Below are 27,899 nucleotides of genomic sequence, written 5' to 3'. Positions count from 1 at the left end.
CCTGCCATGAAAATGGCATGAAATAAGATGATTATGGATAGGTTTTTAGTGAAGCACTACTTCTTAGAAGGACTCTCTCTACTCTACTGTTGACAGTACTTTGCTGTAGAGCTTCTTGAAGTTTTTGATTCTCTTCTTTTTGTCATTTTTATTTATTTATTTTTCGGAGTGGTTGCGGATCCGACTTTTCTGGACCTTTCCTCCTGACAACTAAAGGTCCCAAAGCCTCTGTGCATGTGCAGGACCCTCCACTCCAACCCTCAACAGGTTGCCTATTGGTTAGAGCATTTGGCCAGTAACCGAAAGGTTGCTAGTTTAAATCCCCAAGCAGACAAGGTGAAATATCTGTTGATGTGCCCTTTAGCAAGGCACTTGACCCATGCTGTGACCCCACTCTCCAAATGTTATGTGTGAAATAGGACAAATATAAGCATCCACCACGCATTATTCACCCTCCACTCCACTCATAGAGAACATGGCTACTCTGGTGAATGGTGCTTGTTTAATAACATTTGATCAAAACTGAGTCAATTTCTGCAAGATCATATAATGATAGTATTCTACATAACAGAACCGAATATTTATCATAGTATAACGTTACTGTAAGACAAAAAACACTACCGCGTTTCCTATGTCATTTTTGTATTATTGTGCAAATGGTCGCATTTTCGGCCAAAACAGAGCACTCCACTAGGCAAAATATGTGCTTTGATTTAAACTAAACACACGTAGCCTATGCAACAGTTTGTAAACAACATCTCTAAAGTGTGTTCACTGTACATCATTCAAAACAACACTGTTGATCAACATCCATTTGATCTCAATCAGTCTCATGGGGACATGCATTTAGATCATCTTGAGTTCTAGGATACAGTTTGGTTGGTATGCAGATACTGTGCGGGCATTCCACCTGTAAAATGCATGATTGACAGTGAGAAATTCACTAAGAGTAGAGCAGATAATGTGCTCGTAGAGAATCCCAGAGATGTGCAGAAGCCCCAGGACCCCCAGCCACTGGGAAGTGGGGTCCAGAAAAGTCTGCTCCGCAGCCTCGAACTATTTATATTTGTCCCATATTGTGTTGCTTCGGCATCTGAACGGCCTACATCAACATGCAAAAAAATATTTTATATGAATGTGTCATGAGTTTTCAGACTGCCAGAAAGTTATTGCAGAATAGTTTATTTGGGCTTGAATGATTTTTGGATTTGTTTGTTTTCTTTTTGGATGCCATGACTTGCATTATTTGTTTTGTTTAACGTGTCTGTCATTTATTTATCCGTAAGCATTTTGTGTTTACTTCGCCACACGTGTGGAGTATAAGCATAAATATGACATGTATAGATGTACCATTACTAATAAGATAAGAGTTTTCTGCCTTTAAACATGGCCACAGCCTTTAGAATTCCATTTCCTGAGTGTCATTAATTGTAGGAGTTCAGCAGCTTTTTTATTATTACAGATTTTTACACCTGATACCAAAGCACAATCTTACATAAGGACTGTTTTGCTTCATAATGTAAGACTAGCATGTTGTGAGTGGTAGGATGTTAATGCTAGGGCTCTCGAATGATAATGGAACAGTTGAAGAGCTATACATGTTTTTTTGTGTTTTCCCAAATATATAAAAACACCAGCAAGAGTAAATGCTTTACAATGACTCCCCTCTGAGGATTTCATGAAGGCTCAATTTAAGACTTAAAGAAAGCCTCAAGTTTACATATGGCACTTTAATCATAGTCTGTGCACTGTCACAACAACATAGGGAGTCATAGCTTATCATTTCACAAACTTGAGCTTTCGTTAGGATGTTTACCTAAAATTACAAACAAGTACAAACTGTACATATTTTCTAATTTAAATTGAAATGTAGCATAAGTGTATCATATGCTTATGGCTTGTATTCTATAATACCGGCATGTGCTTCTTACTTATTTTTGACCTTAAAACGAACAAAAATTATCTTCATAGACATACTGATTTACTCTGAATATGGAATGTAAAAATAAATACTATCATACATGTAAATATTTGTGCTTTTTCCTGTGTCAGGTTTATGTCCGTTTCTATCACGTTTCTGGGAAGACCCAGATGCAGACAGTGTCGAAGTAACAAAAGTGTATTACTAGAACAGGGGGCAGGCAAAACGACAGGTCAAGCAAGGGCAGAGGTCAGTAAATCCAGATCATAGTCCAGAAGGTGCAGAACGGCAGGCAGTATCAGGGTCAGGGCAGGCAGAGGTCAATAATCCAGTGTGGTGTGACAAGGTACAGAACGGCAGGCAGGCTCAGGGTCAGGCAGAACGGTCAAAACCGGGAAAACTAGAAAACAGGACCTAGAAACAGAGAGGAGCAAGGGGGAAAATACTAGTAGGCTTGACGAAACAAAACGAACTGGCAACAGACAAACAGAGAACACAGGTATAAATACACTTGGGATAATGGGGAAGATGGGCTACACTTGGAGGGGGTGGAGACGAGCACAAAGACAGGTGAAACAAATCTGGGTGTGATAGTTTCATTGCTTTTCAACATTAATTTATCTTTATTTACACAAGGCATGAACTGTGTTGCTATGGATTTGTCAGTAGCCTATCCATTTCTAACTCCCTCTTTGTGTTTCCTAACAGCTTTCAGCTCTGCCATCCACTCCCTGGATGGTGCCACCCTCCGCCATGATTTTGTCTCCATCCTCAGGGAGTTTGGTAATCACTTTGTACAAGAGGCTGTGTATGGCTTCGAGGAGGCCTGCACTATCTGGTACCCCAACAAGCAGGTCCAGAGACAGCTGTGGCTGGAGTACCAGGACATCAGCAAAGGTAAGACCTCTAATTGATTGGAGATACTGTACTGTAAAATCTAATGAACTGCTGGAGGGAAGCCATTGATGGTTCATGTTCCAACATGTTCTAGAAAGTGAGAGTGGGTGAGATTGGACAAAGCTAGGCCTTCTGCCTTCTAAACATAGTGCAAACGCACAAATCAAATGAAATTGTATTTGTCACATGCGCCGAATACAGGTGTAGGCTTAATCATGAAATGCTAACTTACATACACTTAACCAACAATGCAGTTTTAAGACAATAAGAGTTAATAAAATACTAAATAAACACAATAAAATAACAATAACAAGGCTATACACAAGGGGTACCAAAAAATAGTCAATGTGTGGGGGTACAAGTTAGTCAAAGTAATTGAGGTAATATGTACATGTAGGTAGGGGTAAAGTGACTATGCATAGATAATAAACAGCGAGTAACAGCAGTGTAAAAGCAAAAGGGGAGTTTGGTAATGCAGTGCAAATATTCCTGGGTAGCCATTTGATGAATTGTTCATTAGTCTTATGGCTTGGCGGTAGAAGCTGTTAAGGAGCCTTTTGGACCGAGACTTGGCGCTCCGGTACCACTTGCCGTGCGGTAGCAGATAGAACAGTCTATGACTTTTGACAGATGTTTGGGCCTTCATCTGACACCGCCTAGTATAGAGGTCCTGGATGGCAGGAAGCTTGGCCCCAGTGATGTACTGAACTGTACGCACTACCCTCTGTAGCGCCTTACAGTCGGATGGCGAGCAGTTGCCATACCAGGCGGTGATGCAACCAAGCTTTCGATGGTGCAGCTGTAGAAGTTTTTGAGGGTCTGGGGACCCATGCCAAATCTTTTCAGTCTCCTGAGGGGGATTAGGTGTTGTTGTGCCTTCTTCACGACTGTCTTGGTGTGATTGGACCATGATAGTTTTTTGGTGATGTGGACACCAAGGAACTTGAAGCGCTCGACCCGCTCCACTACAGCCCAGTCGATGTGAATAGGGACGTGTTCGGCCCTCCTTTTCCTGTAGTCCACAGTCATCTCCTTTGTCTTGATCACGTTGAGGGAGTGGTTGTTATCCTGGCACCACACAGCCAGTTCTCTGACCTCCTCCTTATAGCCTGTCTCATCGTTGTTGTTGATCGAGCCTACCACGTCGTCAGCAAACTTCACAATGGTGTTTGGAGTCGTGCTTAACTACGCAGTCGTGGGTGAACAAGGAGTGCAGGAAGGGACTAAGCAGACACCCCCGAGGGGCCCCTGTAATCTGTGGATCTGTTTGGGCGGTATTGCTGTGGGTCTAGGGTTTCCGGGATGATGGTGTTGATGTGAACCATGAGCAGCCTTTCAAAGCACTTCATAGCTACAGATGGGAGTGCTATGGGGCGGTAGTCATTTATGCAGTTTACCTTGGCGTTCTTGGGCACAGAGACTATGGTGGTCTGCTTGAAACATGTAGGTATTACAGACTCGGTCAGGGAGAGGCTGAAAATGTCAGTGAAACATTTTCACATTGTCTACGGAGAGTGTGATCACACAGTTGTCCAGAACAGCCGGTGCTCTCATACATGCTTCAGTGTTGCTTGCCTCGAAGCGAGCTTAAAAGGCATTTTGCCCGTCTGGTAGGCTTGTGTCACTGGGCAGCTCGCAGTCACTGGGTTTCCCTTTGTAGTCCTTACTAGTTTGCAAACCCTGCCACATCCGACGAGCGTTAGAGTCGGTTTAGTAGGATTAAATCTTAGTCCTGTATTGACGCTTTGCCCATTTGATTGTTCATCTGAGGGCATAGAGGGATTTCTTATCAGCATCCGGATTACTGTTCCTCTCCTTGAAAGCAGCAGCTCTAGCCTTTAGCCCTGTGTGGATATTTTGCCTGTAATCCATGGCTTCTGGTTGGGATATGTACGTACGCTCACTGTGGGGACAACATCATCAATGCACTTATTGATGAAGCAGGTGACTGAGGTGGTATACTCCTCAATGCCATCGAATGAATCCTGGAACATATTCCAGTCTGTGCTAGCAAAACAGTCCTGTAGCTTAGGATCCGCATCACCTGACCACTTCTGTATTGTGCGAGTCACTGGTACCTCCTGCTTTAGTTTTTGCTTGTAAGCAGAAATCAGGCGGATAGAATTATGTCATATTTGCCAAATGGAGTGCGAGGGAGAGCTTTGTATGCGTCTCCGTGTGTGGAGTAAAGGGGGTCTAGAGTTTTTTTTTTCCTCTGGTTGCACATGTGACATACTGGTAGAAATGAGGTCAAACGGATTTTGGTTTGCCTGCATTAAAGTCCGCGGACAATAGGAGCGCTGCTTCTGGATGAGTGTTTTCTACTTTGCTTATGGCCTTATACAGCTCGTTGAGTGTGGTCTTTGTGCCAGCATCGATTTGTGGGGGTAAATAGACTGATACATTTTTTTTAAAATGAAAACTCTCTTGTTAGATAATGTGTTCTACAGCTTATCATGGGGTACTCTACCTCAAGTGAGCAAAACCTCGAGATTTCCTTAATATTAGAGATTGCGCACCAGCTGTTATTGACAAATAGACACAGACCACCCCCCCTCGCCTTACCGGCGGTAGCTGCTCTGTCTTGCTGATGCATGGAGAAAACATCTAACTGTATATTATCCATGTCGTCATTCAGCCATGACTCAATGAAACAAAAGATATTACAGTTTTTAATGTCCCATTGGTAGGATAGTCTCGGACGGAGCTCATCCAGGTTATTCTCCAGCGATTGCATGTTGGTCAATAGGACGGATGTTAAAGGCCGGTTACCTACTCGCCGGCGAATTCACACAAGGCACCCGGATCTGCGGCCCCAACATAATTTAGATAACATACAGTTTCTCCAAATTACTGCATTTCATGTATAAGTCATTCGCTTTCGCTTTTAAAATAATGGAAAGTCCCTCTCAAAGGAGGGTTTGACAGATGGATAGAATGTACGGATGCATTGAGCCCCAGCAATTTGTTACTGTAGTTTTTCATAACCCATGTTCCTGTAGAAAAAAAATGTAAGCTGTCAGTTTTAACCACATGAAAGAGTGATTTCAGGTGGAATTCCTACTCTGTCAGCAATCCATATTTATACCTGTAGTTGTTTCCCCACCCAGACAAAGCCAGATAATGAATGACCCCTCTTTCCCCTGTGTTTCAGTCCAATAACTTCACCACCATTGTTTCCTTTGGTTGAATCGACCACTTTGCCTTCTTCCCAAGGACATTGCCTCACAATTTACAGAATGTTACCACTTCTGACAGATGGCTTTAAATGACTGAGTTTTCCATCCGCATGAAAACTCCATTATTCTTCATTTTCTCACTCTATGACATTGCTACAGATATTATTACACGATTACATACAGAAGGCAATGGGGTTTTTTTTAAACGCTATTTTGTGAATTCGCTTTACACAGCGCAATGTTGGTTCTTCTAGAGCAGGGAATGAAAAATTATGAGAGTGGAACTATGGTACTATATGAACATTTTGATTCCTGGGACATAGGCCTAACTTCTAAAGAGAGATTTCTTAAAAATCATAATTATTTTTGCAAAGTTACAGAATGTCCATAAAAGTCCTGCACTTTTGATGGGAGTAATGAGCTCACTGGAGACTATGGTGATCCATGTTCAGCCTTTGCTCCAAATATCAGAGCTCCTCTGGATTTGGCCTGAGTCTGCTAATAATTGTTGGATGTTTTGGGAGTTCTGTCAGCAGACATAATACGACTTATTCATATGTGGCAATGTATGAGAAGTTATGGCCAAGTAATGACACAGTTGGAGTGAAATCTTTTGATAAAACATTAATGAAAAACTGGTCCATGGTGTTTGTATTAGGTTTAAGCCTAATTTAATTTAAAAAACGAATTTAACATGTAAAATAACTTTTTTTTAAGCACTCTATAGTCTGTTTGAGTAAATAATGTATTGAAATGATCATTTTTGAATTCACTTCCTGTAGGTGTGAATGCTTGAAAATCCAAAACACAGGCACATCATCATTAGATCATAAATAATAAGCCGACCGTAGTTCATTAGTTTTGAACAGTATGCATTTTTCAAACAGTGAAGGATATCATATTCAATCCTCATGATTAATGATATAATTTTAGATGTATATAATATAATGAACAGAATGAACAGCATCTTAAAAGCGCACGTAATGGTGTATGTTATCCTATCTCACAATCTACTAGTTTGCCAGAAAATAGCCAGTAGATACGACTTGATTTTTAAAGAAATAACAAACACAGGACGGGACTTTATTTTTTTTTTTAAATTTCAACTTCAATATGGTAAGGCCGTCCCAGATAGCACCGAACAAGCTGCTCCCCATCTCTACACACGCAGTCGCGCTGAAAGGAAGCAACCTGCTGTCACCGGCATATTGAACTCGTAACTGGCTACCAGAAGAAAAGAGTAGCAAAAATTGACATCTGTATTTATATGAGAAACAGTTTACGTTGAATTAATATATTAGAAACAGTTTACGTTGAATTAATACATGAGAGATAAGCACTGTCTACTGTATGAGAAATAACCTAGAACCTCAACTTATGAGAAACTAAACATATAAAAAACACAGTAGCACATACTGTAGTATTGTACATTTTTACACATTTTAGCATTGTCCTGAGGTCTTGGAGACAGTGAAGTAGCACACCTGACAGCACCTGAACATCAACAACAGTAGGTCTGAATAATGACCTCCATTAAACCCAAGGTCCATCTGTTTTAAAAGGCTACTGACCTCTGTCATTTTGAATTAGATCACTTGCTGTCTGGCTCAAAGCTGTGCTTTCACCCAAAGACTAGTGTCAGGGTCATTATGTAAAGTCAAGCCAAGGCTCTGATTAACACAGACAACAAACAGGAAAAACAGTCCTTATTTATTCCATATATAAAGCAACTCAGCTATTAAAACAATGCTGTATTATTCTACTCAGACAGTGTGAGGATCAGAGGTTGAGGAATAGTGAAATGTATGGAGTTGAAAGAGTACGGAGTTGACACAGTACGGAGTTGACCGATTAGGGAGGTGACTGTCACTGCACCACCTGCACTGCTCTCCACGCTCAAACCTCCGCATGTTTCTTCCTGAGGGGTGACAGAATATCTACCACTTATCCATGATGTTTTCTCTCTCTTCTCCTGCTCTCCTGGTCCCCCATGCTGCACATGCTCTGGCTGACAGGCAGGTCAGAGGGTAACGGCTAAGCATGGCCCAGGTGTCTCTGCAGGCTCTGCAGCCTGAGGTAAGAGCAGGAAGGAGGGTAGCGATGAGAAGGGGATGCTATGGGTGCTCCGCATAGTACTGCATGTACGGTGGAAAGAGAACTTTGGCCTCAGACCACCCTACCTCTTCTGGCCTCTCTCTGTCAGGTGCAGTGTGTGGTTGGTATGAGGTGGTGTGCAGGCATCTTGCAGAGCAGACGGGGTGATGAATGTGCGCTTCATGCTCAGTGGTGAGACAATTAGAGAGAGCGTGAAGCAGATGTCTCCGACTTCGAGCTTGATGTCTTCAGAGGGTTTGTAGCAGAAGAAGAGAGGGCTAATCTCACTTGTCAAATATAAATAACTTGCACATTGCGAGAACTTTGAAGAGGGTAAACAAAGTATGGCGCTTGCTCTTACAGTCTTTGACGATTAACTTAACGTATGTACTTTTTGAAGGAAATTCTGCACTGTGCACAGTTGAATATGATAAGCAAGTGATGGCTTGAAAAAGTGCCAAAGGCTGCATAAAACAAGCCATGAATAGCCTCTTCCCTCTGAGTAGTAAATGAATGTGATAAGCACACGCACACACACACACAGTTTAATGTCAAGCGTAGGCTATGTGAGGCACAATTTCCTTGCTCAGCAGAAAAACAATCTAAGGCTGTAATATCTCCATAAGAGCAGGGGCCTAAAAGATATGAATACCATTTTGAGTCAGCCAGTTTGAATCATAACCCCAAGAGGCCCTTCCAATCCCCCTTGCTGCACTCTCATCGAAACCCAGACACAAAACAAGATCTCATCCATTATGTATTGTAATTGCCAAAAACCCAGTCTGTTTTAATCCTAGTTAACATGATCCGTTTCGTCAGCCTTTACCCTCGGCTTAAGAGAAGTTAAACCCCACATCCCACCTTAAGTTGAAGTGTTCAAGGTCATCCCCTTGACGATTCATTTAAAATGTTGATTCCAACAGGCAACCCCCAATTTTCCTGTTGTTTTTGTTAGTCCTACAGAGCAGAAGAGTGGGTTTGTGAGGTTTTGGATAGGACATCAGTTTAGGATTTCTGCCCTGGCTGTCTTGAGGTAATTCAGAGTAATGTGTGTCTCTGCTTGTCCTTCGGCTGAAGGGCACTACCTCTCAACACCCTCTGGACTTTGAGTTAACATAGATGAGCAAATAGGAGATTTGTCCTTCACACTGCCTTTTGGTGGCCTTCAACTTAAGAATTTATGACTACTTTTTTCTTTCTTTTGCTGTATCACACTTTTAGCTGCTGGATAATTCATCAGATCAAATCATTGAAGTTTGCCATTTCAATGTTATACAGCTCAATCAAAATGGAAGCATTTGACTGGTTGTTGAATACATTCATTATAAGTCTTGGAACTAAATCATGTTGAATAAAGTGTGTAGGCTAAGTGCTTTTGCCTAATAATATGAGATAACTGGAGAACGCAATGTTGTTGCACTTAATTAATAATTGATTAAATGTCAAAGCCTGTGTCTGGCTGTAGGGAATGCTAGCTAGAGTTTCTTTCATTTTTGAAAGATAGCATGTGTTTTAAAGAGCTTTACTCAACCTACACTGCGTTGCTATGTGATATAAATGTCATTCCCACTGAGCGTTCAGAGGTTTGTTGTAGAGAAGTATCTACTGGAATGTCTTAGTGGTAAATTCACGTTCACAACACCTTCAGAATTGTAAATCCATTGCTTTGTAATCGTCCCACACTGCTTGAGTCCCTTTTAATTATGATCAAGGCACATCACTTATTATTGTCTTTTTGCTATGAGGAGCTATGGGACACTGTTGTGCATATTAATCAGACTAAGGGAGCGTCCCAAATGGTTCCCTATTCCCTACATAGTGCCCTACTTTTGGCCTATTAGGGCACTATGTAGGGAATATGGTACCATTTGGGATGCTGCCTTAGACTAGGTTTTATCGTTAATGAACAATCATATGACAGACCAATCCAAATCCCTTAAGCGTTAAACAAAGAAGCCGGGATTACTAAGTAATTTGCACAGAAAAATAGCAACTATAATAAGAAACTTTATATCCAAGTGTCATTGTGCATTTAGTAACAGTTGTAAGGAACAAATCCCCTTGAAGAAATTATATTGCCTGGACATATCATATAGTGATGTAGGCATAACCAAAAAGCTGAATTATCCCCTGCACTTGCAACTGGTATATATTTCAAACAGCATACATTTGATACTGTATCTTTGCATGCAAATGCATACATGTGTTGAGCACTGTAAATAGGATTTCAGCATAGGCTTAGAGTAATAGCAGCCAAAGTTATTGTCTGACGTCGCTGTGTTGCACCTATTGGTAGTCATTATATCATACAACCATCAACAGGCAATTGCTGGTTATAGTTGATTGCTTCCTAGTCATAGTTAAATGTTTTAGAATGTAATTTCACAGCATTTCCAATCCAGCATTTGCATAATGTAATAGATTTTTGCTGCTTTGGTAATCAATGCTTGCTCTTTCATATTGCGAATGGTGATCTTACACTTAACTCTTAATTAGAAGTCGTATCTCATGGAAGGACTTCATGTAATATAAGTAAAATAATATATATAGTACAATATTCTGCAACACATGAAATCCATGAACGAGGAGATGCACAAATGTAGATACATCCTTAGAGGGAATATTAGAAATGTCTTGTACATGCCTTGTTTACTGATAATGGTGTATGTGTGTGTGTGTATGTACAACTGTGTGTATGTGTGTGTGTGTATGCCTGCTTGCTTCCGTGCATGTGTGTTTTGATGTGGAGAGCAGCTAGTTTCAGTGAACTGGTCTGGTGCCCCAGCAGATGAAGAGTGATGAGAGCACTGCTAGAAGCTTTTCATCAAGGCCACTAGCACTTTGAGCAACGTGTTATCAACACAATCCAGGGCTCTGATTGGCTGACACTGATCTATGAGCTGTGGGTTTAGCTGCTCATCGTGTATGGATTTATTTCTCCCTTCGGTGTCTTGAGGCAAAAAGATAGAGGGGGGATATAAATACATGATTTCACATATATTACAATTTTGCATTAAAGCACAGTCATGCATCAAATATATGAGACATTTAATAGTGAAACTTATATCATTAGTTGGGAGATTCCTTTAAAAATACGCTTTAATATAAAAGTTTATGGATTCATTTTAATTGTGCCAGTGAGTCCAACACACTTTTGTGCTTCTTCAACAAAGTCATAGGGAATAATATTCTACTTCTTTCGTATTGCATTATTGACCATAATTGACATAAAAGACAGTATAAGCTTCCTGTCCTAGGGATATAAGTGTGTCTGCTTCCTCAAACAGACCCTGGGTCGATCCAAAATGCTACAAACTGCAAAGCTTCAAACATAGCCCCTCTATGAGAAGTGACGTGGATTTTCACATAGCTCAAGCATGCCGAAGTGATTCCTATGCGTCTCTGTGTGTGAAGGAGCAACAGTATCAGCCACCCATTGTTAATCCTGTTTTGTCAGAAAAACCATGGAGTTTGTCAGGTCAGGCCATACATATGAAATAGTAGAAGCCAGTCATATAACATATTCAAACATGTTCAAAATACTGAAATAAATATAAAAATATCCTGTAAATTCTTTGTACATTTACTCAAGAATGCCTGGTGTTTAAATGAAGCAACTGAAATGGCTGATTGCAGGGTGTCGTCATTATTTGCTGAGGATAAAACTGCTGCAGATTCAGAATGTGTCCAATTTTCCTATTGTCTTATAACATATTTCCACCACACTGAAAATCTTTGATTTAATTTGATCATAATGAACATAGCTGATTTGCATGTCAAAATGAATGAGGGCATTGTACCTCCTGTCTGAATTGGGCTACCTAATGAATGTTCTAATCGAAGGAGAGGGCAGGAAAAACACTAGCTCTTCTTTCAGGGGGAAATGCTTACCAAAAAATACAAGACAAGATAAATCGAGACATTTTTCCTGCCTGAGTTTTCCTTCCCCTTGTTTGGCGATGTTGTGCAGCATAATTGCCCTCTACAGGCCTATTTGACCACTGCATGCTCTGCCATTGAGAGGAAGAGGGAAACTGCTTGACACAGTTTGCCTATTCCAGGGATATATGGCATGAGATGGCATAGAAGTCTCTTTTTTATCCTTTTATTGAATTCTAAATTGATGAAGAGATATTAGCTGTGTTTGTTTATAGAGATGTGGCTTTATCTTTGTGATTTCGTCTCTGTCAAATGATCCCTAAGAACGAGGAGAAACTTTAGCAGCAGATTTAAGGAGTAGCATCTCTCCTCCTCTCCTCTCATGGTGTCCAATCTTCACAACAGAAGCTCTTGAGAGTAGAGGTCGACCGATAATGATTTTTCAACACCGATACCGATTATTGGAGGACCAAAAAAGCTGATACCGATTAATCTGACAATTTTATTTAAATGTTTTTGTAATATTGACAATTACAACAATACTGAATGAACACTTTTTTTAACTTAATATATCAATAAAATCAATTTATCCTCAAATAAATAATGAAACATGTTCTATTTGGTTTAAATAATGCAAAAACAAAGTGTTGGAGTAGAAAGTAAAAGTGCAATATGTGCCATGTAAGAAAGCTAACATTTATGTTCCTTGCTCAGAACATGAGAACATATGAAAGCTGGTGGTTCCTTTTAACATGAGTCTTCAATATTCCCAGGTAACAAGTTTTAGGTTGTAGTTATTATAGGAATTATAGGAATTATAGGACTATTTCTCTATACCATTTGTATTTCATTAACCTTTGACTATTGGATGTTCTTATAGGCACTTTAGTATTGCCAGTGTAACAGTATAGCTTCCATCCCTCTCCTCGTTCCTACCTGGGCTCGAAGCAGCGTTACCCATGTTGAGCAAGGGGAATAACTCAAGTCTCAGAGCGAGTGGCGTTTCACATTTCACATCGGTTACACCAGCCTAATCTCGGGAGTTGATAGGCTTGAACACCTGCTGGCAAACGCAGTAAAGTTCTGATTGTTATGAAAACTTGAAAATCGGCCCTAATTAAATCGGCCAATCCGATTAATTGGTCGACCTCTACTTGACTTTCTATAAACTAGTGTACCAATTTTTTTGCCAATTTTTGTTTGTGTCATTACATTAAGATATAAGGGGGGGCATCATAGATATATTCAATAAAAGTAACAGGTTCAACCCCTTATCAATGTTGGTGATTTTGGACAACTCTTGAAGGAGTCGAAAATCGTGTGACATAAAACGTTACTTTTCTGTCCTTGAATGTATGGCGGTGTAAGTTGTTGTTATATCATATATTAAGCATTAATCAGTTAAATTCGACATTGAACTAGAAACCTGTAAAAATCCTGGATCTATGTAGCTGTTGGACTTTTTTTTGTATAGAGATCTCAGAAATGCAGCGTAACTACTTAACATTTTGTGTCTCCTTATGTTACATGGTGAAAACAGTTTTCATGGCACACAAATCCAAAATAATAGAAGCATTCCATTTTTCAAATGCATTTAACTGAAATAGTCACCTTACTTTGATAGTTAAAACCTAATATTGATACTGCCATTAACGTGGTTCTTCAATAATTGTGCATAATACTTGTTGGGTGTGCATTTGGTGTCGAGCTGTTTAATTACGCCGTGATATTTTCACACATCATCATCGGATTCAGGAAAGACAAACAGCTGTTGTGATAGAGCAAGCAATACAACAACAGCCCAAGTCCTGGAAAAAAGGCATTTGCAAGGAAATATCCGGAATATTTTAGTGTCTCATTCGTTAAACTGGTGAAGACAGCTGTGCCTGGATATAAGTTGGATCTAATATCTCTAGCGAATTGAGGTTGATCATCTGTTGTTGTCTGCTTGATTTACAGCAGGTTCTCGTTAGATTTAACAAAGAAAGCATCAAGGTAATCAGTATTTTCATATGTTTTGTGCCTCGGATTGTGCGCAATTGTGCAGGATAGAATATTGCACAACATCCAACACTCGTCCTATTAATTATTCTGGATATAATGACTACAAATTACTAGTGGGCTTATTCCCACTATTATCTGGTAATGAAATTACAAGACAAATACATTTTGTTTTCCATGTTACACCTGCAATTTTAAACAATACAAGGGCTTGAAGTATCCTATTTGAATTTAGCTCAGAAGTTTAGCTACTTGTCACACCCTGATCTGTTTCAACTGTCTTTGTGATCGTCTTCACCCTCCTCTAGGTGTCGCCCATCTTCCCCATTATCCCTTGTGTATTTATACCTGTGTTCTCTGTTTGTTTGCTGACAGTTAGTGTTGTTTCGTCAAGCCTACCAGCGGTTTTCACACTGCTCCTGTCTCTTGAATGTTCCTGTTTCCTAGTTTTCCCGGTGTTGACCATTCTACCTGACCCTGAGCCTGCCTGCGGTCCTGTACCTTTGCACCACCTTTCTGGATTACTGACCTTTGCCTGCCCTGCGCCTTCCTGCCATCCTGTACCTTTTCCCCACCTATCTGGATTACCGACCTCTGCCTGTCCTTGACCTGCTTTTTTCCTGCCCCTGTTCGATTAATAAACTGTTGTTACTTCGACGTTGTCTTACCTGAAACGTGATAGTACGAACTCGCCATGACTGACCCAGCAGACTCGGACCAGCTGCGCAACACCATCTTCTCAACACCATCTCCTCCCAAGGAGCCACCATTGGTAGGCACGGGGAATTGCTTCATGGCTTTACGGAGGGGGACCACGCCTTGGCCGAACGCCATGACCGGGCGTTGGACATCTTGCTGGAGCAATTCCGCGGGTTGGCTGGGAGGCATGCTACTACGCCGGTAACCTCACAGCTCCTCAGTAACTCGGCTGTTACCAGTGCCGCCTCACCGGTCACTCCGCCTTCCCAGAAGCCCCGCTTACCTCCCCGGGAACACTTCAATGGAGAGCCGGGCACCTGTCGGGCGTTTCTAGCTCAGTGTGCCCTCATCTTCGGGCTTCAGCCCTCCTCCTTCCCCTCAAACCTCTCTAAGATAGCATACCTTATCACACTGATCGTAGGGATGGTGCTTGCCTGGGCAACAGCTGTATGGGAGCAACAGACTGCCATATGCATCAGTCTAGAGGAGTTTGTGGGAGAGGTCAAGAAGGTGTTTGAAGCCCCCTTCTCCGGGAGAGAGGCTGCCCGGAAGCTACTCCTGCTTTGGCAGGACTCCCACAGTGTGGCAGACTATGCGGTGGATTTCCGGATGTTGGCAGCTGTGAGTGCCTGGAACCAGGAAGCACTGTTCGACATGCTCCTACACGGAGTCTCGGAGGAGGTCAAGGACGAGCTTGCAGCCCGGGAATTACTGATGGTTCTCGATTCCCTCATTGCCTTTACCATCAGGATTGACTACGGGAACGACGGAGGGAGAGGAGATTCGATATCACTCGCCCGGCCAATGATTCCACCCTGCCTCCGAGGCATCGCGGAAGTCCCCAACGGCCCCATTGCCGAGCGAACCCGAGGCTACCCGAGGTTTCAACAGAGAGTCACTTGCTTGTATTGCGGGACTCTTGTCCGTTAAACTTTTGTGACTCCAACCAAGATCTCAGCGATCACTGCCTCATTGCCTGCATCCGTAATGGGTCAGCGGTCTTTCGACCTCCACTCATCACTGTCAAACGCTCCTTGAAACACTTCAGCGAGCAGGCCTTTCTAATCGACCTGGCTGGGGTATCCTGGAAGGATATTGATCTCATCCCCTCATCAGTAGAGGATGCCAGGTTATTTTTTTTAATGCCTTCCTCACCATCTTAAATAAGCATGCCCCATTCAAGAAATTTAGAACCAGGAACAGATATAGCCCTTGGTTCTCTCCAGACCTGACTGCCCTTAACCAACACAAAAACATCCTATGGTGTTCTGCATTAGCATCGAACAGCCCCCGTGATATGCAACTTTTCAGGGAAGCTAGAAACCAATATACACAGGCAGTTAGAAAAGCCAAGGCTTGCTTTTTCATGCAGAAATTTGCATCCTGCAACACAAACTCAAAAACGTTCTGGGACACTGTAAAGTCCATGGAGAATAAGAACACCTCCTCCCAGCTGCCCACTGCACTGAGGATAGGAAACACTGTCACTACTGATAAATCCACTATAATTGAGAATTTCAATAAGCATTTTTCTACGGCTGGCCATGCTTTCCACCTGGCTACCCCTACCCCAGTCAACAGCACTGTACCCCGCACAGCAACTCGCCCAAGCCTTCTCCATTTCTCCTTCTCCCAAATCCAGTCAGCTGATGATCTGAAAGAGCTGCAAAATCTGGACCCCTACAAATCAGCCGGGCTAGACAATCTGGACCCTTTCTTTCTAAAATGATCTGTCGAAATTTTTGCAACCCCTATTACTAGCCTGTTCAACCTCTCGAGTCGTCTGAGATTCCCAAAGATTGGAAAGCAGCTGCGGTTATCCCCCTCTTCAAAGGGGGGGGGGGACACTCTTGACCCAAACTGCTACTGACCTATATCTATCCTACCATGCCTTTCTACGGTCCTCGAAAGCCAAGTCAACAAACAGATTACCAACTATTTAGAATCCCACCATACCTTCTCCGCTATGCAATCTGGTTTCAGGGCTGGTCATGGGTGCACCTCAGCCACGCTCAAGGTCCTAAACGATATCTTAACCGCCATCGATAAGAAACAATACTGTGCAGCCGTATTCATTGACCTGGCCAAGGCTTTTGACTCTTTGTCAATCACCACATCCTCATCGGCAGACTCGATAGCCTTGGTTTCTCAAATGATTGCCTCACCTGGTTCACCAAGTACTTCTCTGATAGAGTTCAGTGTGTCAAATCAGAGGGTCTGTTGTCCGGGCCTCTGGCAGTCTATGGGGGTGCCACAGGGTTCAATTCCTGGACCGACTCTCTTCTCTGTATACATCAATGATGTTGCTCTTGCTGCTGGTGTGTCTCTGATCGACCTCTACGCAGATGACACCATTCTGTAAACTTCTGGCACTTCTTTGGACACTGTAGAAATACCCCTCCCGGATCCGGGAGAATTGTCATCAACTGACACTAATTAGCATAACGCAACAGACAAAATATTACTAGAAAATAATCATGTTCATAGAATCTCAAGGTAAGCCATAGAAAAAGGAATCTGGTTGATATCTCATTCCCTGCTCAATAGGGACGCATAGGAACACAGAGCTTTCTAAATAAGAGTCCCTTCCTGATTTGATTTTTCTCAGGCTTTCGCCTGCAATATCAGTTCTGTTTTTACTCAGACAATATTTTTACCGTTTTGGAAACTTTAGAGGGTTTTCTATCCTAAGCTGTCAATTATATGCATATTCTAGCATATTGTCCTGACAAAATAGCCCGTTTACTTTGGGAACATTATTTTTCCAAAAATGAAAATAGTGCCTCCTAGTTTCAAGAGGTTAACAACCCTCCAGACGAGCTTCAATGCCATACAACTCTCCTTTCGTAGCCTCCAATTGCTCTTAAATACAAGTAAAACTAAATGCAGGCTCTTCAACCGATCGCTGCCTGCACCTGCCCGCCCGTCCAACATCACTACTCTGGACGGTTCTGACTTAGAATATGTGGACAACTACAAATACCTAGGTGTCTGGTTAGACTGTAAACTCTCCTTCCAAACTCACATCAAACATCTCCAATCCAAAGTTAAATCTAGAATTGTATTTCTATTTCGCAACAAAGCTGTCACGCCTTGGTCTTAGTATTTTGTGTTTTCTTTATATATTTGGTCAGTCCAGGGTGTGACATGGGTTATTGTGGTGTGTTTTTTGTCTTGGGGTTTTGTGGGGTGACTAATTAGTCTATGGCTGCCTGAGGCGGTTCTCAATCAGAGTCAGGTGATTTATCGTTGTCTCTGATTGGGAACCATATTTAGGCAGCCATAATCTGTGAGTGTTTTCGTGGGTGATTGTTCCTGTCTCTGTGTTAGTTGTTCACCAGACAGGCTGTATAGGTTTTCACGTTACGTTTGTTGTTTTGTAATATTTATAGTTATTTCATGTATCGCTATTCTTCATTAAAGAACATGAGTTACCACCACGCTGCATTTTGGTCCGATCCTTATTCTACCTCTTCATCAGAGGAGGAGATAGAAGAACGCCGTTACAGAATCACCCACCACACCCGGACCGAGCGGCGTGGTAACAGGCAGCGACAGCAGGAGCAGCGAAAAGAGGAACGGACATGGGAGGATGAATTGTTCGGAGAAGGACCCTGGGATCAGCCGGGAGGCCATCGCCACCCCAAAGAAGAACTGGAGGCGGCGAGAGCTGAGAGACGCTGGTATGAGGAGAAACAACAGCGGCACCAGGAGCTACAATATCGGGACTACACTACTTGGGAGGAAATATACAGGTGGGCGGTGGACCCAGGGAGAGTACCGGAGCCCGCCTGGGATTCGCTGGAGCAGTGCGAAGAGGGTTATAGGAGAATGGAGTTGGAGAGACAAGCACGACGGCGCAAAAGGAAACCCAAGAGTCAGCCCCAAAAATGTATTGGGGGGCTCAGGGAGAGTGTGGCAGAGTCAGGAGTCAGACCTGAGCCAACTCTCCCTGTTTATCGTGAGGAGACCAGAACCAGAGCCAGTGTTAGAGGTGAGCAAAGCAGAGACTGTGAAGGAGTTAATGGGGAAAGTGGAGGAGAGAGTAATGAGGGAGTTGCTAGTATGGTGCTATAGGTACGATATTCGTCCGACGGAGCGTGTCGGGGATTTAATGGCACCTGGGTCAGCGCTCCATACTCGTCCTGAGGTGCGTGTTAGTCGGCTGGTGAAAATTGTGCCAGCCTCACGCACTAGGCCTCCTGTGTACCTATCTAGCCTCGCACGTCCTGTGCCAGCCCTGCTCTCAGGCTCTCCAGTACACCTTCACGATCCGGTCCATCCTGTGCCACCTTCACACACCAGTCCTCCGGTGGCAGCTCACAAGTCAAATTCAAAGACTTTCAGGAACTTTTTCAAACACTTACATTTAAATGTGATTTTCAAGGACCTCAGTGTTATCAAATGTTATAATGTATATAATTGCACATATAGGGCCTAATATAGAACCCCCTCCCCCAAAAGCATGAAGAAAGTGTAAAAGAAAAAGTAGGCCATTACCCATTACCCGTGTCCTCGATCCAGTACCACCAGTTCCAGCACCATGCACCAGGCCTTCAGTGCACCTCGCCTGTTCAGCACAGCCAGAGCCATCCTTCTCTCTAGCGCTGTCGGAGCCTCCCGCCTGTTCAGCGCAGCCAGCGTTTTCCTTCTCTTCTGCGATTTCGGAGTCTCCCGCCTGTTCAGCGCTTCCAGAGCCTTCCTCCTCTACAGCGCTGCCTGAGATGCCAGTCTGCATGGAGCAGCCAGAGCAGCTAGATCTGCCAGTCAACCAGACTCTTCCAGATCTGCCAGTCAACCAGACTCTTCCAGATCTGCCAGTCAACCAGACTCTTCCAGATCTGCCAGTCAACCAGACTCTTCCAGATCTGCCAGTCAACCAGACTCTTCCAGATCTGCCAGTCAACCAGACTCTTCCAGATCTGCCAGTCAACCAGACTCTTCCAGATCTGCCAGTCAACCAGACTCTGCCAGATCTGCCAGTCAACCAGACTCTGCCAGATCTGCCAGTCAACCAGACTCTGCCAGATCTGCCAGTCAACCAGACTCTGCCAGATCTGAGATTAATTCTGTCACTATTCATGGCTTTATGTGTGCCTGCATCGGCCAAATAGCCTACAGAAAAATTACCATGCATACATCCAATCTATTTAGTCAGGCAATGACCACATTATTCTCACATATTTTAGGTCATAATAATTTGAATTTCAAGACCTAAAAAAGGAAATATTCTATGGGTAATGGCCTACTTTTTCTTTTACACTTTCTTCATGCTTTTTGGGGGAGGGGGGGGGTTCTATATTAGGCCCTATATGTGCAATTATATACATTATAACATTTGATAACACTGAGGTCCTTGAAAATCACATTTAAATGTAAGTGTTTGAAAAAGTTCCTGAAAGTCTTTGAATTTGACTTACCATTGTCTGTATGAACCCTCAAATGTCTGTACAGTATGTATAGTCCTAGGTCTATGTTGTGTAGGTGGAGTTATCGGCCAATTTGCAAATATTAACTTTTATTTCTGTAAGTACATATGTGACACTGCATAACAATCTGTGTTTTTGTTTCAAACCATTTTTACATTTTGATCCTAATGTCACACATTGGCTCCATTATTTATAGAAAGACCCATATGTTATTAATGAATAAATCATTCTCATTTGACTATGCTTCCTTGAAAATGTATTAGAATATAAAACCTGTGCACACAATGAACCTTAGAAACCCTCTTACCAAAGTATGTGTGCTCTAAAGATTCTATGTGAGCTCTAAGGATTTCTCTCTCTCAGGCGAGGCATCTCTTAGTATGCTTAAATATCCTTAACAAAATGTATCCCCTCCTGATGCTTAACACTGTTAACAGGTCGTAGCTCTGTGAGCTGAGAGAAGTAGGGTACAGTACTGTATATGCCACAAATACAGTTTGATCACAAGCTTGTCATTGACTCACGCTCATATGATGACACATGTATTGACATGTATGATAATTTCTGTATTATACTTATGCTAAAATGTTTATTCTATTCAACTGAGCCATTAACATTTCTGTTCGTATCCTTATCTTTTATTATTTGTTATTTTTGTCGATTGTTGAGAAGAAACCTGCAAGTCAGCATTTTGTTGGACAGTGTATATCATGTGTATCCTGTACAACGACTAATAAAACTTGCATTTCCATTTCTTGTGTATGATCTTTGACATCAGAAGGCAGCTCTCTGAGGCTGTGTGGTGTGATGTCACTGATGTGTCAAGGCTTCTGGCAGTGCCAGCTGGATTTGTTACGTGTTGTGGCAGTGGACACATAGTCCTAATATAGAATGTCAACATTGACTTTGACAGAGTAACAGCTGTCAACTGTGACAGAGAAGATATCTGCGATAATTCAAGTTGATTATGCGGCTATGATTACCAGGCTTATTAATTTAATAATCTCATTATTTGTAGTCTCTGATTCTTTGAAGTCCTTCCTCATACCTGTTCTCTCGACATGATATCAGAACTTTCTTTGAGCTCATGTCCAGTAGTGGGAGGTGGAAGGGGGTCGATACAGTTGCGATATTATTTTGGAATGATAGTTTGTTGTACCTGCGCCAAAACACTGGTATTTATCATCCTTTACCTTTTCTACGTATTAAAAAAGAAATGTTAGCTAACATGTTTTCAGCTCTTATATTTCAATGACTGATCAAAACTCCTTTTCTCATGCTCTCTCTTGAGTTCCTAAACCATGCATGGGGGGTCTTGAATGAGCGTCACTCCAAGAGTAGTATATATTTAATAACCGGCAGAGTGCCAGCAATCAATTATATCTGCAGAGTCCATCCACACTTGTTGATTTGTTTTCTTTACTGACGTGAAGATACTCTGAGACACTTGGCCTTATTGGAGAAAGTGAATAATGCTAGGAAAATATTGCATAATGCATGCATCGTTGCCCTCCTTCCTAAGCACTCGTGGTTGGTAATATGGAAAATGCCCAACGAGAAGATATGGGCGCAAGGTTAAACCACCTAATACAAGATGGGAAGCTCACAGTATGTTTGCTGGTATCGTCATGAGATAAAGCTGGCGTTTACATGTGGATTGGAAGACTTGCGTAGATATTGACATTGACCCTTGGATATCCCTGCTGTCTTGTTTTAGTCATCCCAGTAGGATTAGGGGTCTAAGTATTATTCACATATAGTATGTGCTAATTTGCATGTTTTTCATTGAAACGTTTGATTGTAAATGGTCAAATCAAAGGTATTTCAATCTCTTGTTGTCAATAATAGAATACTTTAGTCATGTGATTAATTCCTCTTGGCTTATCAAATGAAACAATTACGAACCCAAAGATTATTCTAGAGCAGCTTGAAGAGTTGGCTGTGAATTCAGTTATCACCTTCCTCATGTGTCAAAATGTGAAAATCACTTGACGTTCCCTTTATAGGAAGGCTGAATGTTAACAAGATTTAGCAAGCACTCATGACTTGATTATTTGTTACTGTTTAGAGGCACAGTTTGTAGTTGATTTTATAAGTACCAAGTAAACATTAACAGTAGTATCACTTATAGGTACAACAAGCTACAGTAATGTATGCAATATTTAGGAAATACATTTAGTAAAAAAAACAAGAACAAATAAGAATGAAGACAAACACCAGCTCAACCTTCACAAAGGCTAGGTTTTTGTGCTGTCTAGAAATGTAAATTCAGAAAATGTATATATACATAATTCTCTCAGTGTACTTTCCCTTTTTCCAAATAGAATTAGATTTAGACTGTAATAGCATCCCCATTACCTGACGCCAATGGCAACAGCTAGTCTTACTGGGGTACAAAAAAATACATTACAATTGACATACATTTAAAACATTAGCATGTAATGTGTGTCTATTAGTGACACATACGTGTCAGTACAAACACACAAAAAGTAGGTCATATGGTCACATAAAACAAGAAGTGATGCAGTCAGTCTTTCCTCAACTCTTATCCAAGAGATACTGGCATGCATAGTATTGATACAATGAAGAGCAAATTGTGCCTCTGTTCTGGGGCAACTACAGCTTAACTAGGTCCATCTTTGCAGCACTTGACCATATGACTGGACAATAATCAAGATAAGGTAAAACTAGAGCCTGCAGGACTTGCTTTATGGAGTGTGGTGTAAAATACAGACCTCTCCCCATCTTTACAACCATTGAATCTATATGTTTTGACCATGACAGTTTGCAATCTAAGGCAACACCAAGTAATTTAGTCTTCTCAACTTGCCCAACAGCCACACCATTCATTGCCGGATTCAGCTAAGGTCTAGAACTTACGGAATGATTTATACAAAATACAATGCTCACAGTTTATTACTGGCCACCCATTCTAAAACTTACTGCAACTCTCTAGGTTTGCAGTGACTTCACTAGCTGTGGTTGCTGATGTGTATAGGGTTGAATGATCAGCATATATGGACACATAGTCTTTGTTTAATGCCAATGTCAGGTCATTGGTAAAAATAGAAAAGAGTACAGGGCCAAAAGAGCTGCCATGCGGTACACCACACTTTACATGTTTAACATCAGAGAATCTTCTATTAAATAAAGCCCTCTGTGTTCTATTAGATAGATAGCTCTGAATCCACAATATGGCAGAGGTTCAAAAGCTATAACATATACACTACCTTTCAAAAGTTTGGGGTCACTTACAAATTTCCTTGTTTTTGAAAGAAAAGCACATTTTTTTGGGCCATTAAAATAACATTAAATTGATCATAAATACAGTGTAGACATTGTTAATGTTGTAAATGAAAACACTTTTGCAATTATGTTAGCACAGCTGAAAACTATTGTTCTGATTTACGAAGCAATAAAACTGGTCTTCTTTAGACTAGTTGAGTATATGGAGAATCAGCATGTGGGTTCGATTACAGGCTCCAAATGGCCAGAAACAAATAACCTTCTTCTGAAACTCGTCAGTCTATTCTTGTTCTGAGATGTGAAGGCTATTCCATGCGAGAAATTGCCAAGAAACTGAAGATCTCATACAACGCTGTGTACTACTCCCTTCACAGAACAGCGCAAACTGTCTCTAACCAGAATAAAAAGAGAAGTGGGAGGCCCCGCTGCACAACTGAGCAAGAGGACAAGTACATTAGAGTGTCTAGTTTGAGAAACAGACGCCTCACAAGTCCTCAACTGGCAGCTTCATTAAATAGTACCCATAAAACACCAGTCTCAACATCAACAGTGTAGAGGCGACTCCGGGATGCTGGCCTTCTAGGCAGAGTTCCTCTGTCCAGTGTCGGTGTTCTTTTGCCAATCTTAATCTTTTATTTTTATTGGCCAGTCTGAGATATGGCTTTTTCTTTGCAACGCTGTCTAGAAGGCCAGCAGTAGATTACAATCAAGTTGTTCAAACCACTTACTTAAGAAGTTGTCATTTGTTATCGTAACTTAAAAAACATAAACTATGTGACTTCTCACTTAGATTTGAGTCAATACCACATAAACATTTTAAGTAATAGTGAATTTTCATTGACCTTGAGTTCCACTTACTTGACATATTTGTAGTAAAAATGCCTCGGGGTTTACAGTGTAACCTTACGTTGCTAGTCATACAATGCAATAGCAACGTATTATAAAACAAATTAACCTACAGCACAAGAACACACTATTTTTGTCAGGTGTTCAAAGCATTAGTAAAGTTCACCTTGTATGGTGCAGGTCCAAGGGATTAACTCCGTGATTAATTGCATTATGTCTTGTGCGGCTTGCTATAGATTCAAATCACATGTTGGAGAGATTGGACAACTGCCGAAAGAAGTGCTGTGAATATGAATGCTTGTGGTTCTGGCCCACCTACAGACTACACACTGAGGAGGAATATGACAATAAGAGCAGAAGAAAATAAGAAGGTGCAGTTTTGTTGAACAGTACTGAAAATGCATATGCAGTTGGTATTTTGCTATTATGCACCAGAGATCAATGCAAAATTCAGATTAGAAGCAGAATTGACTCCCTCTCTGTGCTTCAGGAGATAAGTGTAATGCGTGCATCAAATCAAATTGTATTAGTCACATGTGCCGGATAAAACAGGTATTCAATACAACATGTATTAATACAACCTTACAGTGAAATGCTTACTTACGAACCCCTAACCAACAATATAGTTGTTGAGTAAGAATAAGAAATAAAAGTAACAAGAAATTAAAGAGCAGCAGTAAAATAACACTAGCGAGACTATACACAGAGGGGCACCGGTACAGAGTCAATGTGCAGGGGCACCGGTTAGTTGAGGTAATGTGTGTGTGTGTGTGTGGGGGGGCGATGCAAATAGTCTGGGTATCCATTTGATTAGATGTTCAGGAGTCTTATGGCTTGGGGGTAGAAGCTGTTTAGAAGCCTCTTGGACCTAGACTTGGCGCTCTGGTACCGCTTGCCGTGCGGTAGTAGAGAAAACAGTCTATGACTTACAGTGGCTGGAGTCTAGGGCCTTCCTCTGACACCCCCTGTTATAGAGGTCCTGGATTGCAGGAAGCTTGGCCCCAGTGATGTGCTGGGCCGTTTGGACTACCCTCTGTAGTTCCTTGCGGTCGGAGGCCAAGAAGTTGCCATACCAGGCAGTGATGCAACCCGTCAGGATGCTCTCAATGTTGCAGCTGTAGAACCTTTTGAGGATCTGATGACCCATGCCAAATCTTTTCAGTCTCCTAAGGGGGAATAGGTTTTGTTGTACCCTCTTAACGACTGTCTTGGTGTGCTGGGCCATGTTAGATTGTTGGTGATGTGGACACCAAGGAACTTGAAGCTCTCAACCTGCTCCACTACAGCCCCGTCGTTGAGAATGGGGGTGTGCTCGGTCCTCTTTTTCCTGTAATCCACAATCATCTCCTTTGTCTTGATCACGTTGAGGTAGAGGTTGTTGTCCTGGCACCACATGGCCAGGTCTCTGACCTCTCTATAGGCTGTCTCGTCATTGTCGGTGATCAGGCCTACCACTGTTGTGTCATCGGCAAACTTAATGATGGTGTTGGAGTCATGCCTGGGCGTGCAGTCATGAGTGAACATAGAGTACAGGAGGAGACTGAGCACGCACCTCTGAGGGGCCCATGTGTTGAGGATCAGTGTGGCGGATGTGTTGTTACCTACCCTTGCCCCCTGGGGCCGGCCAGTCAGGAAGTTCAGGATCCAGTTGCAGAGGGAGGTGTTTAGTCTCAGGGTCCTTAACTTATTGATAAGCTTTGAGGGCACAATGGTGTTGAACGCTGAGCTGTAGTCAATGAATAGCATTCTCACATAGGTGTTCCTGTTGTCCAGGTAGGAAAGGGTAGTGTGGAGTGCAGTAGAGCTTGCATCATCTGTGGATCTGTTAGGGCGGAATTGGAGTGAGTCTAGGTTTCTGTGATGTTGATGTGAGCCATAACCAGCTTTTCAAAGCACTTTATGGCTACAGATGTGAGTGCTATGGGTCGGTAGTCATTTAGGCAGGTTACCTTAGTGTTCTTGGGCACAGGGACTATAGTGGTCTGCTTAATACATGTTGGTATTACAGACTCGGACAGAGAGAGGTTGAAAATGTCAGTGAAGACATTTGCCAGTTGGTCAGCGCGTGCTCACAGTACGCTTCCTGGTAATCCGTCTGGCCCTGCGGCCTTGAGAATGTTGACCTGTTGAAAGGTCTTATTCACATCGGCTGCAGAGACCGTGATCACACAGTCTTCCGGAACAACTGGTGCTCTCATGCATGTTTCAGTGGTATTTGCCTCGAAGTGAGCATAGAAGTAGTTTAGCTCGTCTGGTAGGCTCGTGTCACTGGGCAGCTCTCTGCTGTGCTTTCCTTTGTAGTCTGTAATAGTTTGCAAGCCCTGCCACAGCCGATGAGCGTCAGCCGGTGTAGTACGATTCGATCTTAGTCCTGTATTGATGCTTTGCCTGGTTGATGGTTCGTCTGAGGGCATAGTGGGATTTCTTATAAGCTTCCAGGTTAGAGTCCTGCTCCCTGAAAGCGGCAGCTCTAGTCTTTAGCTCAGTGCGGATGTTGCTAGCAGGAGGGAAGTGGGGGTTTATTCGATCGCCTACGAATTCTCAGAAGGCAGCCGCCCTCTGTACCCTTGTTCTCTGCCTACTTTTCACGCAAATGATTGGGATCTGGGCCTGTTCCCGGGGAAACAGTATCATTCACGTCGTTCTCATCGGACTCATTAAAGGAAAAAGAAGATTCTGCCAGTCCGTGGTGAGTACGCGCAGTTCTGATGCCTAGAAGTTATTTATTTTTATTTGGCCCGACAGTCTAGGGCGGATGGTAATGAGACCCGTAACATAACTCATGCAAATTCTAATAGTGACAAAGTAAAAGTGAGAACGAAATAACTACGACAACTGAAATCTACCGTCAAACTCTAGGTTTATTTGTAAACACACGGTAATGGGGGGAGCAGGAAAAGGGGCTGAGCTGGACCCAAGGAAAGAAACAATAAGTATTTTGTTTAAACTAAGCTAGACTAGCCTACTTTACAGTGGGTGGTCCGCCCAGATCTAACGAGTGTATTTAACAAAGTCTACCTACGAGTAGTGTATGCCCATGGGCGACTTGTCTTGGTTTCCCCTTTTCCCACCAGCAATCAAACACAAACACCATAACCAAAACAATACTCACAGGTGATGACAAAGTGCTATGGAGGTGCTTAAACAAAAGAAAGGTTAATACACAAAGAGAGAGTGAAACACAGAGACCTACAGACATGTCATTTACAGAGAGATTGAGTTCTAGAGCAAACAACTGATGGGGTTTTTAAACCAAGGGAAAGGAACTGTGATTGGGTAGGAAACAGGAGGAGGTGTGTCTTCTGATTGATGATTGGATTGGTGACTGATTGGGGAGTGATGATTTTTACCTGTGAGGGGAGAAGGAGAGAAAAGAACACAGGATACACACACACACAGACACAGGATACCTGTATCCGTAACAAGGACCCAAAAAAGCCGATACCCATTAACCTGTTGAGTGTAGGGGGCAGTATTTTGATGTTTGAATGAAAAACGTACCAAAATTAAACTGCCTATTTCTCAGGCCCAGAAGCTAGAATATGCATATAATTGTCAGATTAGGATAGAAAACAATCTAAAGTTTGCAAAACTGTCAAAATATTGTCTGTGAGTATAACAGAACTGATTTTGCAGGCGAAAACCTGAGGAAAATCTAACTATCCATGCCTTTGCCCCTTTGCCTCTTATTTTGAAAGCTCCCTGTTC

At 42.2% G+C, this 27,899-nt stretch overlaps 1 protein-coding gene across 10 annotated transcripts in view; it reads left to right on the top strand.

The window, feature by feature from the left end:
• Positions 1-27,899, top strand: part of LOC118402117 (astrotactin-1-like) — a 243,218-nt gene that overhangs the window by 138,327 nt on the left and 76,992 nt on the right. For all 10 annotated transcript variants that reach the window (XM_035800041.2, XM_035800040.2, XM_035800037.2 and 7 more), the window contains one exon: positions 2,630-2,818. In XM_035800041.2, the coding sequence (XP_035655934.1) occupies positions 2,630-2,818 (189 nt within the window). The remainder of the gene's footprint in view (positions 1-2,629; positions 2,819-27,899) is intronic.

The sequence above is a fragment of the Oncorhynchus keta genome, chromosome 23 (genome assembly GCF_023373465.1).
Source record: "Oncorhynchus keta strain PuntledgeMale-10-30-2019 chromosome 23, Oket_V2, whole genome shotgun sequence".
Classification (NCBI taxonomy): Eukaryota; Metazoa; Chordata; class Actinopteri; order Salmoniformes; family Salmonidae; genus Oncorhynchus; species Oncorhynchus keta.
The sequence above is the reverse complement of the archived record's forward strand: the minus strand, read 5'-3'. Positions and strand labels throughout refer to the sequence as shown.